General features: G+C 41.0%; 1 protein-coding gene and 1 long non-coding RNA gene across 2 annotated transcripts in view; one reads left to right on the top strand and one right to left on the bottom strand.

The window, feature by feature from the left end:
- The first annotated feature begins 6,097 nt into the window (after positions 1 to 6,097).
- On the top strand, positions 6,098 to 8,329 carry LOC110591820 (tetratricopeptide repeat protein 30B-like). Its single transcript, XM_021702756.2, has 2 exons — positions 6,098 to 8,055; positions 8,290 to 8,329. The coding sequence occupies exons 1-2, from the start codon at positions 6,098 to 6,100 to the stop codon at positions 8,327 to 8,329; spliced, it is 1,998 nt and encodes a 665-aa protein (XP_021558431.2).
- The window catches only part of LOC110591821, a 55,995-nt gene continuing 46,327 nt past the window's right edge, over positions 7,477 to 17,144 (bottom strand). Inside the window, exon 3 of the long non-coding RNA XR_006539741.1 lies at positions 7,477 to 7,498. This is a non-coding gene — a long non-coding RNA (uncharacterized LOC110591821). The remainder of the gene's footprint in view (positions 7,499 to 17,144) is intronic.

Here is a 17,144-nt window from a genome sequence, read left to right as displayed (position 1 = left end):
AGATATGGTCATCAGTACATTTTTTTTTTTAAATATACCCTTTTACTTCGTAGAGGACAATTTTAGATTATCTCATATCTAGATGTCCCATAAATGGCAGTCACTTTAATTTAGAAGTCAATTTATAAAGTGAGTCAGATGAAATTAAAATTGCATGTGTTTTTTATTTTTAAGATCTGAGATGTCTATACACTTCCAGGTATTTTATATTTGCATACACATTGCGTTGGGTTAGAAATAATCTTTAACATTTTGTTAGTGTAATAACAATATTATCTAATGTTAACACTACAGGAATTCAGTTGATTTTTTTCATGTATCAAGATTTATCATACTTTATCCCCTTACCTTAGGTCATTAAACAGAGTCTGCTCAATTTACTTTGCGGTACAATTATTTTAAAATCCATGTCTCCTGCTGACTCTTAATGAATTGCCGAAAGATAAAATATAGTCTTGTCCCTAGAAATAGTGTGAAACAACTCCCTTCAAGCAGGACAGAAATCTAAACATATTGGGGGAGATTTAAATCTAAAGAAAAATGTCTGGGCTGGAAAAAATAAAAACTCAAAGAAGATTCATTAAGCAGAACAAGAACAAAACCTAATTTGGGCCCCTAAAAACTCTGGCCACACCAGCACAGGGAGGTTTCATTATCTGCTTCAGCCTAACAGCCTCTGAAACAATTGTTCTGCCGCTTGCTGTCAAGCATTCCCCAAACTCAAATGCAGCAGGAAATGTAAAGGCTGAGTCTTGGCTACAAGAAGGCCAGAGTTGCCTAAGTGAGCAGTCACAGAATCCAAGACAGAGATGGCAGAAACAAAATGAAGCATGTCCAGGGACTGTCATGAGCAGCACACGGTTCAGCAATGCCTGGTGTCCTGCTCACATTGTTCGTGTTACTACTTTTCCTCAACTAGCAATTTGGGGTTACATCTTCCCTAATTTAATTTTGAATGTTCTTGCATATTTGGCACATCTCTCAACAGGGCTAAAGATCAGCTGTTTATCGTGCGGCATATCTATACCAATGTTGTCGAATGTATACACTGGCACAGAAAGAAGTATGTTTATTAAGTAAATGAAGTATTTGCTGAGACCAAAATGTGCTATTTGCAGCTATCATCTATGTTTGTGTTCACTTTGTGTGTATATATGTGTGTATTAGAATCTCAATTTTTCTATAGATTTAGATCAAATCATCTTTAGACAAATTAAGAAAGAAGAGAAAGAAAGAAAAAGGGAAGGAAGGAAGGAAGAGGGAGGGAGAGAGAAGGAGGGAGGGAGGAAGGGTGGGGAGAGAGAGAAAGAAAGAAACAGCGTACTATGGATATAAGAGACTAGGTTTTGTTAAGTCTCATTCCCATGGGGGAAAACTGCTTTTGCCGTTTTATTTTGATATACAATAATCTAAAAAGGATCCCCCCGGATCTGCTTCCTAATTATTATTGTTCTACACAAAAGAAGGGAAATTCTCTTCAGCTGAGTTGTTTGAAGTCACTCTCTTTGTGCAGATCTGCCAGGCTGATGTTTCATTGTAAGAATACTACCTTGCAGATCGCGTGGCCATTTCCCAAGCAGCCAATTCATGAGCTTGAAACAGTCTGCTTTAAGAGACCTAAATATCTTTGTTTTTAATAAAATGCTTAAAGTTTAAGAAGCCTCTGGAATAATCTTTCTCTCTCTTGAGAATGGTGATCTAAAGGCTGAAAGAGGCAAGCATGCATCCGAATAGCGACACTTTAGACTGTCAATTTAGCCCATTAACCTTGTCTTGATCTGTGATGTTTGCCCATCTGAGAGGGATCCTGAGACCGTCCTGTCCGTGGAGCATTTTAAAGATGACAAAAGGTTCCTCGAATTATTGAAGATTTTCTGGAGGGAGAAGCCGCGGCGGAACGCGGGCTCCCCCGTCCGTTACATATTGCTCGAATTTGCATGGGCAATTACACAGGGGGATCACATCAATGCAAGGCTGCCAGCCACACTGACGCCATACAATTACACAACGGCTTCGGTGCTTAAACTTTAAAATTCTTCCACCATTGTGCCTGTTCTATTAGAACAAACTGCAGCAAATGATCCAAAGCCAATTCAAACGACTGGAGAGGCGGTGCCCAGGGAAAGCGAGGGAAGAGGTGCAGGGCGGCCCCTACCGGCCAGCCGGAGCAATCGCCAGTCCCCATGTGCTGGCTGCAGCCACCACAGGCTTCTTTCTGTTGCTGCCCATGATTTTCCAGTGGGGCCAACGGTAAGAGTCTCCTAATTCACGGAAGGGCTGTGAGGATTAATGAGGGGAGTTAGGCAAAGCAGGACCTGGTCCTGGTACAGAAAGTACTGCATAAACACGAAGCTTAGAGTAACTCTTTGTTTGGATGGTTGACAGCTTTCTTTATTTTTATTTTTTTTAAAGATTTTATTTATTTATTTGACAGATAGCAAGAGCAGGAACACAAGCAGGGGGAGTGGGAGAGGGAGAAGCAGGCTTCCCGCTGAGCAGGGAGCCCGACGCGGGGCTCGATCCCAGGACCCTGGGACCATGACCCGAGCCGAAGGCAGACGCTCAACCGACTGAGCCACCCAGGCGCCCCGGTTGACTGCTTTCTTTAAATGCCAGTATCCACAGTTGTGCCTTCTCTACTAATTCCATTTACGAACTATAATGCTATTGTGCTCCCCCTGTAAGTTAATTTAGATAATAATACTGTGAGCACCCAAATATAAGCAACTTGATAAAAAAAAAAAAACAACCCAAGGTATATCCAAGAAGGAAATCTAATTAAAATATTAATAAAGCTGAAACTACCAGCAAAAGGAGAGTTCATAATGAGGTTAAATGGCTTACTATCTGAGCATAAATGTCCCCAAGTGTTGATCTGGTATACAACCTTTCCAAAAGTGTTAAAAGATTGAACAGATGCTCCTAAAAGCCAATTCCATTACCAACTGGCACTAATTTATTCTTTTTCCCTGTTTATTGTTGAGAGGAAGCAAGGTAACTGAGCCCCTGAAACTGGCCATCCTGAAGAAAATGGCCTGCCAATGAGAGGGAAAAAGAAAGAACAACTGGCAAATGGTTTTGCAGAAGGTCTTCCGTTATCAAGGAAGATGTCTGCCCATGGCTGTGGTAGTTGAGATGTTCAGAAATGACCTATTTACCAATAGGAAAGGATTCCTTTTGAGGGATAAATAAGAAATCATACCTTCCAACTGTTTTACAAGATAACGCCCAATAGATTACACACACAAATAGAACAGGATTTGATCATCTCACGGTTTAGCAGGCAGAAACATAAGCATATGAAGAACCAAACCTCATGCTTTTAGCTCCTACACATTTTGCCTGAATGGAACTCTTCTACGTGGTAAACATGCCTCCCTCATGCAGCAAAATCCATCGAACCCAACACCGTTTTCTCAAAGCCTCGTTTCTTTCAATAAGGCACTAAATCATTTTATTGCAACCACCAAGTGCTTTCTTATTGCTAGGAAAGGTACGATACATTTACTTTTTGATACATGCTCCAGTTTTCAAGATTCTGTTGGAAACAAAATGAGCCTTTATGACATTCTATAATATTCCATCCCATTTATTGCTTTCCAGAATTTCTATCATTAATTAAAGGGCCTTCTTTCACCCTCCCCCCAAAAAACGCTAATCTATTCCCCAACTGCCTATCAGAGACTAAATAAGTCAGTGTTCACAGCAGCAGTGATGGTCATGCCAATTTCACAGTGTGATTTGTGCACTCATTTCATTTTGAAAATGACCCTGCCCTCCATCTGTCTAAACCGAATGTCCTGCTTTTCTCAAGCCAGGCCTCAGGAACAGTAGCACATGAAACAAGGGGAAAGACACAGAGCAGCCTCCCTCCTGCCCCCGTCAGCTGCCACGCCCACAGACAGGCACCAACACAGAGGGGCCCCCAACTGACTCCTGAAGGGATCAGGGAAATTTGGGGGAGAGCAGATAGTCCTTCTATTTTTCATCCATTTCCAAGAAGCCATTTGAAGATGAATGCTTTCATGATACAAATCCAATTCTGAAAAAAAGACTGACAGACCAAAGATAAAAAGGTAGTTTCCCATTTCTATGTTCTGTTGTCTTACCTTGATTTAACAGTAACTTACCCAAAGTAACAGTTCATACATAAGGATTTTAAAATACTGTGCCTGAGTTTCCAAGGGACAAATGTTGTCAGGCAGCCATAAAGGTGAAGATCCTCCCACACCCACGCCTCAATTATTGGGCAGCACTAATCAGCCTCTGTCAAACCACATACCTGCTGAGTTGAAGGCCCTAAAAGGGTGCACCCAGAGGTTGGGTTGAAAGAAGTGTCTGAGGAGAGTTATAGGAGTCTTCATTGCCTGTTTTCTCGGGGTATCGCAGGTGTGTGAGAGCCCCCACTCAACCCTCTGAAATATATGTAGTTTGTTCCTCTCTTGGTATTCATGCAGTAGCAAGTTCCTTTTCTGGTCCCACTCAGAACTTCACAGCTCTGCCAATTTCTCAGCAAGAGAGAAGACTGAATGAGTACATAAAGTCAGTTGTTTTTTGATATGAACAATCACACACCTGGAGAAGGCTCCTCCTAGATACACCAGGTGACTGACTAGAAGCTATACCACCCCACCCACTAATTAATTCCTAATATCTGCTCACAGCTGCCATTCCGATCTGGAAGTTCAAATTTCTACTGCCCACACCAAGTCGGTCAGTTGGTTGGTTGAATGGACGAAAACGACACTAACCTTCCATTCTACAACTTGGCCCCAAACACTAGGCTCTTACAAACTCATCTAAACAGGATAGACGTGATGAGTTACTTATCAGTCACTATTTTCTACTGAAACTAGATGTTGGATATCGTGGCACAGCTGCTACCTATCTGTGTGGTCTTAAGCAGGTAACTTAAACCTTTCCAGTACACAGATTCTTTACCTGCAATATACAGAATATGGAGTGGTTATTAAGATCAGGAAAAAAAAGGACATAAATGGCCTAATAATACAATATGGTTGGGGTCGTGTCTAAAATTTACATATAGATAAGCTGCATGGGCAGCAAAACTATAAAGGAGGAAGATTAAGGACTTGCACTGCAGTCTTTTAAGTATATAGCAAAGACATGCTTTTATTTGGACACCGTTTATCTTAGGCACTAGACAGGCCAATGCAAATGATAGAAGACCAGTGGAGATCTAGGCAGATCAAGGAAGAATGGTTTCTTTTTTGCAGTGAAAGCCAGAGGACCAGGGCAGGAGATGCAGCCAAGTTTAAACGCTGCCATCTGCTCTGTAATAATTGTTTATGAAAAATAAGGGGATGGAGACACTTGAATCTAAAATTGAATGTCTCACAGTACCATATAATACAAAACCATTTCCTACCGTCACCTGTGAAAACGACAAAAATAAAGACTTTTGGTCTCTCCATATTACCTTCTTAGAAAGTATGCCCTCGGGGTAGCTTGTGTTCCCTCTCTCGCTGTCAAATAAATAAAATCTTAAAAAAAAAAAAAAAAAAGAACCTACTCTAATTCCAGGGCAATTCCAAGGAGATATCCACCTTTTCCTTCCCGCTAATTTACAAGCACAAAACACGAACCGACACTGTTTGTATGCACTGCACACTAAAAAAGTCTTAAAAAGCAAGGGATTTCAGACAATAACCCTTGCTCCCCTACGTGAGACACCGAAATGATACAACTGGCAGCCAGCAATCGCCATAAAACACAGGTGGGAAAAAGTACTGACACCTCATCTCCCCCCATGCCTGTGAGTCGGTCCCGCGAGACTAGGGCCCCAGCATGCAGCGCGGTCACGTTCCGGCTACGCCGCGACTAGAGTGGTGCACGCTGGGAAGTGGAGTTTTCATCTCTGAGCTACCTAGAAGCTTGTGTTCAGTCTTGCGTAACTAACGGCCTTAGAAGCCTAAAGTCTTCGAGGACAGATTTAATAATGGAAAGACTAATTTCACTGATTACTTTTTATAGCAACGGGCTTATTCCGTTACAAAGTAATCTCAGGACAAGCAGCCTTCCGTTTCCGGCGGGCTTGTTGCCGTGGTAACCAGCGCGCACCACCACCGCGGCGGTTATGGCCGGGCTGAGCGGCGCGCAGATCCCGGATGGGGAGTTCACCGCCGTCGTGTACCGCCTCATCCGCGATTCCCGCTACGCCGAGGCGGTGCAGCTGCTGGGCGGCGAGCTCCAGCGGAGCCCGAGGAGCCGCGCCGGCCTGTCGCTGCTGGGCTACTGCTACTACCGCCTGCAGGAGTTCGCGCTGGCCGCCGAGTGCTATGAGCAGCTGGGCCAGCTGCACCCCGAACTGGAGCAGTACCGCCTGTACCAGGCCCAGGCCCTGTACAAGGCCTGCCTTTACCCAGAGGCCACCCGGGTGGCCTTCCTCCTGCTGGACAACCCCGCCTACCACAGCCGGGTCCTCCGTCTGCAAGCCGCGATCAAGTACAGCGAGGGCGACCTGCCAGGGGCCAAGAGCCTGGTGGAGCAGCTGCTGAGTGGGGAAGGGGGAGAGGACGGTGGGGGCGAGAACGAGCCCGACGGCCAGGTCAACCTGGGTTGTTTGCTCTACAAGGAGGGCCAGTATGAAGCCGCGTGCTCCAAGTTCTTGGCGGGCCTCCAGGCTTCGGGCTACCGGCCTGACCTTTCCTACAACCTGGCTTTGGCCTATTACAGCCGCCGGCACTATGCCCCGGCGCTCAAGTACATCGCGGACATCATTGAGCGTGGCATCCGCCAGCACCCGGAGCTAGGTGTGGGCATGACCACGGAGGGCATTGATGTTCGAAGCGTTGGCAACACCTTAGTCCTTCACCAGACTGCCCTGGTGGAAGCCTTCAACCTCAAGGCAGCCATCGAGTACCAATTGAGAAACTATGAGGCGGCCCAGGAAGCCCTCACTGACATGCCATCTCGGGCAGAAGAAGAGTTAGACCCCGTGACCCTGCACAACCAGGCGCTCATGAACATGGACGCCAGGCCTACGGAGGGGTTTGAAAAGCTACAATTTTTGCTCCAACAGAACCCCTTTCCCCCAGAGACCTTTGGCAACCTGCTGTTGCTCTACTGTAAGTATGAGTATTTTGACCTGGCAGCTGATGTCCTGGCAGAGAATGCCCATTTGACCTACAGGTTGCTCACACCCTATCTCTATGACTTCCTGGATGCCATGATCACTTGCCAGACAGCCCTTGAGGAGGCTTTCGTTAAGCTTGATGGGCTAGCAGGGATGCTGACTGAACAGCTCCGGAGACTCACCATACAAGTTCAGGAAGCAAGACACAATAGGGACGATGAAGCTGTCAAAAAGGCAGTGAATGAGTATGATGACACTCTGGAGAAGTATATTCCCGTGTTGATGGCCCAGGCAAAGATCTACTGGAACCTGGAGAATTATCCAATGGTGGAAAAGATCTTCCGCAAATCTGTGGAATTCTGTAATGACCATGATGTGTGGAAGCTGGATGTGGCTCACGTCCTGTTCATGCAGGAAAACAAATACAAAGAAGCTATCGGTTTCTATGAACCCATAGTCAAGAAGCATTATGACAACATCCTGAACGTCAGTGCTATTGTGCTGGCTAATCTGTGTGTTTCATACATTATGACAAGTCAGAATGAAGAAGCTGAGGAGTTGATGAGAAAGATCGAAAAGGAGGAAGAGCAGCTGTCCTATGATGACCCAGATAAGAAAATCTACCACCTCTGCATTGTGAATTTGGTGATAGGGACCCTCTATTGTGCCAAAGGAAATTATGACTTTGGTATTTCTCGGGTTATCAAAAGCCTGGAACCTTACCATAAGAAACTGGGAACTGATACCTGGTATTATGCCAAAAGATGCTTCCTGTCCTTATTAGAAAACATGTCAAAACACATGATTGTGCTTCTTGACAGTGTTATTCAAGAATGTGTCCAGTTTCTACAACAATGTGAACTTTATGGCAGGAACATACCTGCCATTACTGAACAACCCCTGGAAGAAGAAAGAATGCATACTGGAAAGAATACAGTCACCTATGAATCCAGACAGTTAAAAGCTTTGATTTACGGAGGGGGAGACGAACCATGAGAGACTATGGACTCTGAAAAACAAACTGAGGGTTCTAGAGGGGAGGGGGGTGGGAGGATGGGTTAGCCTGGTGGTGGGTATTGAGGAGGGCACGTTCTGCATGGAGCACTGGGTGTTATGCACAAACAATGAATCATGGAACACTTCATCTAAAACTAATGATGTAATGTATGGTGATTAACATAACAATAATAATAAAAAGCTTTGATTTATGAGATTATAGGATGGAATATATAGTTATGTCTGATAATGGCATTTATCAGAATGGCTCTGTTATTTATATTTGTCCTCTATCTGTATTTATCTTTGGCATCTTTACATGCTACATATTGAGCCTAGACCATTTAAAATTATAATAACAAATATTCTGTTTGAGGAATCTTTCCATTTAATTGAGTAAGGAGCACTCAGTATGAGATAGCTCACTTTGGTATTCTCTCTGCCAGAAGTCACCAGGTTTTGCCCTCAAGCAACACTTGCTAGAGTGACATCTTTACATAAGCCAGTTACCCTCCATAGTTTATATCCTAATTTTAGGCTGTAGGAAAGGATGTGGCATAAACCAAAGAACTGTTAGAGTGGGTATGTTTGCATTCCTCTGGTGACCACCATGTAAATGATTGCTAGCCCGTGGCTGGACCTTTCTTCAATCAGCAATCAAGACCCGTCCACTGTGCCATCCCGGGATAGACTTTGCTGTCCAATAAGACCAATTCTGAGCTGAACTGTATACCTCCACTCCATTTTTTTAGTCCTGTAGCCTCTGGGTCTCAACTGAGTCAAGTTTGGACCTTGGCCTAAGCTCTTGTTGAAGTACAAGTACTAAATGAATGAGAATTATTTTTTTGGCTCTTTTCAGGTTATGAGGTTTGGTCTGTGGCTTAATTTTTCTTCCATAATGTGGTTTATTGGTTTATCTTGTTTTATAGAATCCTTCCCCTAGTTTTCCATTTTTGGTTTTCCAGGATTGATTGTGCCTCCTTGTGAATAGTGACAATCAAATGTAAAAGCTTTCTAATGTGTGCAGCATAGGGAAAAGTAAGCACTGAACTGACAATGAAAATACTAAGGTATGAGTTCCAGACCATCCACAGTCAACTTTTACCTTCAGAAATTCATTTACCCCTTGAGGTCCCACATCATTTGAACTGCTAGATGCTTTTTACAATTACTTCTGGCTGTTACATCTGATTCTGTACAACCATACTGTAGAAAGTTGACTGCTTTTATGACCTGGCTATTTAAACAAATCAGTCAAGAAACAAAATATATAATTACATTTCAAATGAATGTTTTCTGGTATTTGGGCTTACGGTAAATGTTAACCCATTAGATAAATGTCTGTTGTCACTTTTTGTTGGATGCTACAACATACTGATTACTACAAAGAAATAAGGATTTTTGCCTTTTTCTACTTGGAGCTTTTTCTTATGACTCTATGAAAGTATAAAAGGCAGTCCTTGTTCTCAGCTATGGGTTGTGCAAAAATTAAGAGTTTTGTAAATACTTAGAAATTATTTAATTCTCTTACCCTTTTAGTTTTATCCACTAATTTATCTATTTGGTGGGGAAGGGGAAATTTGCTTTTAATTCCTCCAAAAAATGTTATACCACAAATGATACGTAAATGATATATACTGCAGGAGTTCTAGTAACAGGATATTATAATATGCGTTTTTAAATCAATTATTCTTGAAATAATTAGAGCTCCTCCTGCCCAAGGTGAAGGCCTCCAGCGGCCAGTCTGCCAGAAGTCTGGAAATAGAGGAACAGGTGAGGTGAAGATGAAGCGGAGATGTAGCTATGTGATTTACTTCACGACCCACCTTGGATCCCCTTCAGGTCCAAATCTCAGCAGTTTAATCAAATGTCTGCTGCCATTAACAGAACAGAAGTACTGGATAACAGAATGGAAATAACAGATGCCAGAGCTACTTCTGTAACTAACTCACCAAATCAAATCATCAGTCCTTGCACCCTTGTCTTATTTAATGCAAGGAGGAGAGGTCATGCAGACTTTCCAAAAGGACAAAGCCACGATGAACAGGAAGACAATCTCCAGTTTATAAAGCTTTCTCTTGGAGTGTTTTCTTTTTCTGCCTTCAAAGGGTCTATTTAAGAGAGAGTAGTGTTTACTGCTACAGAATGTATCACAAGATAAGAAATGAAAAATCTATCTGCCTTACTGCCCTCCTTTTCTTTCTCTTTTTTATCTTTTATTTTTCTCCCTTTTGTCAATTATAAGGACACTTCTCTGATAACTGGCAGTTGAAACCACAAGCAGGTATAAAAGATGCATACCAACCTTTTAGCAGTAAGTGTCAGGTAAGTAGCACTGTGATTATCACAGGGACTTTAGAAACCATTTAACCATGCATTTTTGCAAATTGAGATAACACTTATCAATAAAAAGTAACTCTCAAATTGGTAAAGCCAGAGAAATTTTAAGAGGACCTAACCAAAAGCACTGGATCTATATAATTTGCAGAATGCAGTGAGCTTTCTTTGTATATTTGCAGTAATCCTTATCTTTTTCTCTTCGACCTCAATAGAAAAACAGTGACTGAAATTTTAAAGAGTACAATATATTTTTTTTAATGTTCTGTGACATTGGGAATTAAATATACTCTTAACTCTAGAGGAGACTTTTCTGTAGCCATAATCATTTTATATTGAAAAATAGAGCCAGGCATTAGCCAGAGGTAATTAATTAATTAATCATAGGTATAGTGTGGTCTTGTTTTAATATTCTCCTTGGGGAGGGGGGAGAGTGAGTCTTTACAAGGTGATTGCTTTACACTTGAGTCCACAAGAAATCAGGGTTCTTTTGGTGGTTTAATAAAATCAGCTCCCTTGGATTTGGGCCAAGATTGACCTATCACATATTGAAATCCTGTCTACAACATCATAATGTGTTTATATTAGAAAAGGAATTGCCCTCATAGGGAAAAATGTTCAGAAAATAGAGAGTTCTGTGTACATTTCTAGAATGAAAGATAGGCATTTGTTAGTTTAAGCAGGACCTGCTGGTAACTTGATTGTAAATATTATTAGGTGGACATGTAAACTGAGTCCAAGTCCTTGTTCGAAAGTGAAATTTGCACATTTGTGAAATTAAACACATCATTATCATTGACTGGATCTCTCGGTTCAAAATAACAAATGGCCAAAACTGTACTGTGCAAACAGGACCTTAATAAGGTTCGTGAGAAAGCATTTATTGCTATTATTATGTTTCCAGTTATTTTAGTACAGAGGCAAATGCTTAAGATAAAAGACACATTACTAAAGGTTTTACCAGCACTCATGGCAACTGCTGTAAAAAGTATGTCTACAAAGTGTCCACAGAGTCTTGAAGAGCTTGTCAAGATTCACCAGGAAACTACCGGCTGGTTTGTGTTTCTGTCTCTGCTGCATAAGGTCAGAAGCTATTCTGTGAAGACTCAACCTCTTGGTCCTAATTAGTCCAAATTTGACAAAGCCATGCCCTAGAGTTTATGCACTTCGGATATGGAAAGAAGAATATACACTCTGGGGAATAAAAGGTTTAGTCCATTGTTGAGTCAGGAAATGCTATATTTAGAGCAAGAGATGATCACACCCTAATATTGTAAAGCAAAAGAAAGCTTCAGGAATTGAATCATAACAGTTTTCCAAAAAAAGATTCTATTACAAGGGCAATACCACATATCCATGTTCCGTGTATCTACTAGAAAGGTAAAACTTTTTCTATAGTTAATACAGCATTTTTGTGTACTGGTCTTTTGTTCTTGTACTGATTCATTACATTTAAAGTGTTTTGACAATGTGCCAAAGAACAAAGGTGAGCTATGCATGATTTGACCAAGATGCTGCAAGTAGTTATTAGTCCTTTTCAGAAACTAAAGAGACAATTTTTCTGACAGTGGATGGAAGATCGATAATGAAATGGTTGGCAAAACTGTAAAATTATTCTAGAAATAATCATGTGGAATCTAAAATGGAAAATCATAAATGGATTCTTCTGTGACATTTGTAGATATGACTTAATAGATTTTTTAAATTACAGATTGGGTATTATGATAAAAATGTGGAACGCATCTGCAACAGTGAGTCCAGGGCTTGGACTAGCTCATCTCTTAAATCCTAAAACTGAGGCTCACAGAGAATACTAGGACTTGCCCAAATCACAGAGCCAAACAGTGGCAAAGCCAGGATCAGAACCCAGGACTACTAGCTCCGATCCATTGCTCTTTCTACTTCACCACCGTCCACCTCTTAGGTTTGTTTTTTTTTTTTTTTTCCAAATTATTCTGACACGCTATCAATGCCAAGTGTTTCTTTTTCCAGAGCTATGACTTTCACTACTAGTGTTGCTGCTGATTATTTCATTAGTGGTGTAATAAGCTTTCCCCAAAGTACACTCAGCGAACATATTCCTGCGCCAGCCTAAATTATATTCTAGTTTCCAGAATGTGCTGGAGGGGACTCGAGTGTGCAGCACATGTTGTTTGCAGCGGGCGTAGATTTAGCTGTGGTACAATCTGGGTTGGGCACAAAGATTATTGACCCACCTGTTGTTTCATCAGCTCTTTAAAAAAAAAAATCACTCTTTACGACCCTTCTTCAGGTTAGTGATTGTCTTCTCTCCATTATGGTCTCCAGCCACCAACCACAGCAAAAACAGCTGTCATGAGGCTACTCTGCACCTCAAGTGCAAAGGGCTACGTATGACGTACTTACTCAGAAATCACAGTAGAGGGCCGGCTGCTTCCACAGGTATTTACAGAGTGTTACCAGAGACTTCTGAGGCTCCATAAAGCTTTACCTTTACTTGCAAAACCCATTTGACCCAAGACCTTAAGGGCTTACTCACACTCTCCCACAAGATTGCTTACTCAGATTAGCTTCGATCTGGGGGAGGAAAAATTAAAAGCAAGCTAAGAACGAGAGAACAGATTATGTCCCTGTTATCTACCTCCTTTTCTCTCTTTGTACTAATACCTCTCAGTCCTCACTCTGTGTCAGAATCAGCCAGTAAACTATTCAAAAATAGAGATGCCTAGGCCCTAACCCCTGAAGATTTGGTTTCAACTTATGGGGATGGCAGTGGGAGGGAGGGGTCAGTCTTTAAAAAGTCCCCCCAGATGATTCTAATGTGTAGCCAAGGTGGAGAAGCACTGTTCTGTATGTGCAAATATAACAGTGACCACGTGATGCTGCATGCTGGCCACCCTGGGGGTGGCGTGGGGTGGGGCACAGTCTATATGAGAATAAAATGACCCTGATATCCAGCCTAAAGAAATGATAAAAAAATGGATAATTGGAAAAAGTCAGGGCATCTGAATTTTTTTAAGGCATTCTGTCTGGGGTATTTGTATAGCTTTTAAACTAGTGAAACCTTTTTTGTATTTATTTATTTTTTTAATTCCAATGTAAGTAACATACAGTGTTATATTAGTTTCAGGTGTACAATATAGTGATTCAACAATTCCATACATTACTCGGTGCTCATTATGATAAGTATACTCTTAATCCCCTTCATCTATTTCATCCATCCCCCACCCTCCTTCCCTCTGGCAACCATCCATTTGTTCTCTGTATTTAAGAGTTTGGGTTTGTTTAGTTTTTTTAAGTCTCTTTTTTTTCTTTGTTCATTTGTTTTGTTTCTTAAATTCCAATATGAGTGAAATTATATGGTATTTGTCTTTCTCTGACTGACTTATTTCACTTAGCATTATACCCTCTAGATCCATCCATGTTATAGTGAAATATTTTTTTATTCTTGTTTTATTTTTTTAAAGATTTATTTATTTATTTCAGAGATCTCGTGAGGCAGGAAGGGGCAGAAGGAGAGGGAGAGAGAAACTTTAGCAGACTCTGCCCTTAGCCTGGAGCCCAACTTGGGGCTCGATCTCATGACCCTGCAATCAGGACCTGAGCTGAAACCAAGAGTCAGAAGCCTAACCAACTGCACCCTGAAATCTTTTTTTTTTTAATTTAAAAGATTTTATTTATTTGAGAGAGAGACCAAAAGCATGAGCAAGGGGGTGGAGCAGAGGGAGAAGCAGACTTCCTGCGGAGCAGGGAACTCTTTGCAGGGACTCGATCCCAGGACCCCAGGATCATGACCTGCACCAAAGGCAGCTGCTTAACCAACTGAGCCACCCAGGTGCCCCCCTTTTTTTTAATTTAATATCATGCATTCAAGAATTCTTAAGAAATCTTTGGCTTTCATAGAGGGAATGTGAAAAATACTGAAGTTATCTAGAAGCTCTTTGACAGTGGAAACTTTTTTAAAGAGGGTTTCCAGAATTTAAGAGTATTCTCATACTTTTTTTCTTCAAAGACTCATAAGTATCCTTTACCGTCATCACTTCTTAATTTATTACACTTTGCTAAAGTCAAAAGTCACTGTATATATGCATTATTATAACCATGCTCATAAATGGCTTTGATTGGCTTTGGATGTATCCAAATTTGTCTTCCTAATAGGGACCACATTCATCTGGTCTCCCTATAAATATGGATTCCTCCAAACCTGACTCCAAATCCCATGTGTGCATTTATATATGCACATACATCTTTTAAGATTTACATTGAAAATACAATAATATGTAGTGGCTACGGTAATTTATAATCCAATATTCATTTCCTACCTCTACCCTCCAGATATTTGGTCTAAATTTATGGTTCTCAAATGCTTTGCTGCACATTAAAATCACCTGGGGAGCTTTTAGAACTCTTTGTGTCCCAGGCTGCATCCCAGGATCTCTAGAGGTGGGACCCAGGTATCAGTATCTTTCTCAAAATGCAGCCAAGGTTGAAAATCACTGGTCTAAGTCCATTGTTGTAATCCTCCTTTTCCCTGATTACTTTCAGGATAAACATGTGGTCCAATCTTCACTAAGGCATGAGAAGTCTCTTGAAGGGCTGCTGAGAAAGCTTTCTTTAAAAAAAAAAAAAAAGATATAAGAAGGACTCTCTTCTTCTGGGCATGACTGATCTGAATCTGCTGCCACCATCTTATGACCATGACAGAAACTAACCTAAGCTTAAGGTGGGTGTGGGTGGCGGGGAGAACTGGTGTCTTTTATTATATCTTTGAGCCACTATATTACCTTCTTTAGAACCTGACCTACCTCTGGTTCTCCTATAGAATGGAAAAAACAAATTACCTTATTGTTTAAACGTGCTTGAGCCAGATTTTTTTGTTACTTGTACCTAAAAGCACCCCGACCACATTGGCCATACTTAGATCACAGAATTTTGAGTGTTACCCAGGAGGTGATGAATTTTTATGCATGGTGCCAACACTTTAGTCATCCAGTCGTCCTTGAGACCCAGAATCAATCCTTAGATACCAGTGAATAGGACAAAGTTAGTTGACCTTTGTAAAGACATTGCCTGAAAACTTGCCTTCATTAGTATTAAATGTTCACGCAGTCTTTTGAAAATTATAGCAGCTACTCATGAGATTGGTAATGCTATTCTTGGAAGAGCATTCACTTACGTAGAAGTAAATGCAGAATCAAATCGCTCTACCCCAAAAAGCTGCCCTAAGTCCAAGGCTTGCTCACTGTTTGTTGGCAGAACCACAAGATAAACACCAATGCATATCATGACTCATACAGAAAATATATTCCTCAATTTTAGAACTTCCTCCACATTCATATAAGGTTGTTTCAGTAAAAGCTCAATAACAATAGAAGAATAAAAATGAAAATGAAAACAATGGCAGCATTTATTCACGTAGAGTAAACCTAAGTGTTAAAGTGAGGCAACCTAATCTTTTTTCCAGTGAGAAATGCTAATCCATGTATTTCAGCCTTGGCCCTTTCCAGTCATAAACCTGGTTATAGGAAAAGCTTCATAAAAAATAAATACTTGAGTTTTTGATAATCCCCACAGCACGGCATTCCACCTATCAGGCCCAACTTATTCTGAGTTGTTGGCTTACATCAGTTCTCTAGAAGAAAGATGAAGAAAATTCAAATTCAAACCGGATGGTCCATATCACATGGGGGGATTGGGACAGTTGATTTACTCATATAATCTCTTTAAACATCTACCAGGAGAGGTTCTCAGACAGAATTTATTGCCTCCTCTTGCCATCTTTGGACCTACAAAAAGCAAAGCAAAATCCTTCTATGAAACCTGAAACTCTAGTCACTGGTTTCCTGGCTGATGTCATTTCAAAGGCATGGTGCGGCCCTGGGATAGCTACAGCGGAAATCTGCCTCTCTATGGGGTTTCCATCTGTTTGCCATCAGAAAGGACCTTTTTGGGGAGCCACAGTAAATGCGGAGCACCCATTCCTCCCTGTGGGTTCTGGTGTCTTGAATTAATGTTCTTAAGATCAACTGTTATTAGGATTGAATATGCTTAAATTTTCCCAGAATAAGAAGGTATATAGAATTACACTGCTGTAGCTTTAGTTTTCATTTATGTGGGTTCTCATAAGCTATTTTCTGTAAATTTTCCATATGATTCTGAAATTACTTTGTGAATGTTACCAAAATAAGAATTCAGTCACTGATTTTTTTTTTCCTTTGGAAGAAGAGTTTTCTACATAATTTTATGTAGTGAACTGCTTATAAAACAGCTGGTATTCGAAGCAACTCTTTCTGCGCTCTTTAGGTCTAAAGTTGTTTAAAAATATAAATTTTGTGTCAAAAGTCTATTTACTTCTCATTAAGGGTCAACAGAAATGACATACAAAATTAAAACAAAGAAAATAAAGTATAATGACAAGAGGTTTCAAAATTGAGATCTGCTATGGGTTGGCTTCAATACAAATAATCCACTGTAAATAACTGGGGCTTCACAATGGTACCAAGCTATAACTCGCTGGGGATTGAGTGTATTCACCCAGCAACAAATGCATAATGGTTGCCTTTATTACTGAGGAAACAAAGCTTCAATTAATAACACAGGAATGTTTAATAAGGGAAAAGATTTCATGAAGATCAGCCTTTTTCTCATCCCCATCCTCCCCTACAGGTATTCCAGCTTTCACAGTGCCCAGACAAAAACAGACTCTCCATTATATTCCTCAAGGAATAATTTATTA

The sequence above is a fragment of the Neomonachus schauinslandi genome, chromosome 3, assembly GCF_002201575.2.
Source record: "Neomonachus schauinslandi chromosome 3, ASM220157v2, whole genome shotgun sequence".
Taxonomy (NCBI): domain Eukaryota; kingdom Metazoa; phylum Chordata; class Mammalia; order Carnivora; family Phocidae; genus Neomonachus; species Neomonachus schauinslandi.
This window is presented reverse-complemented; position numbering and strand designations above follow the sequence as displayed.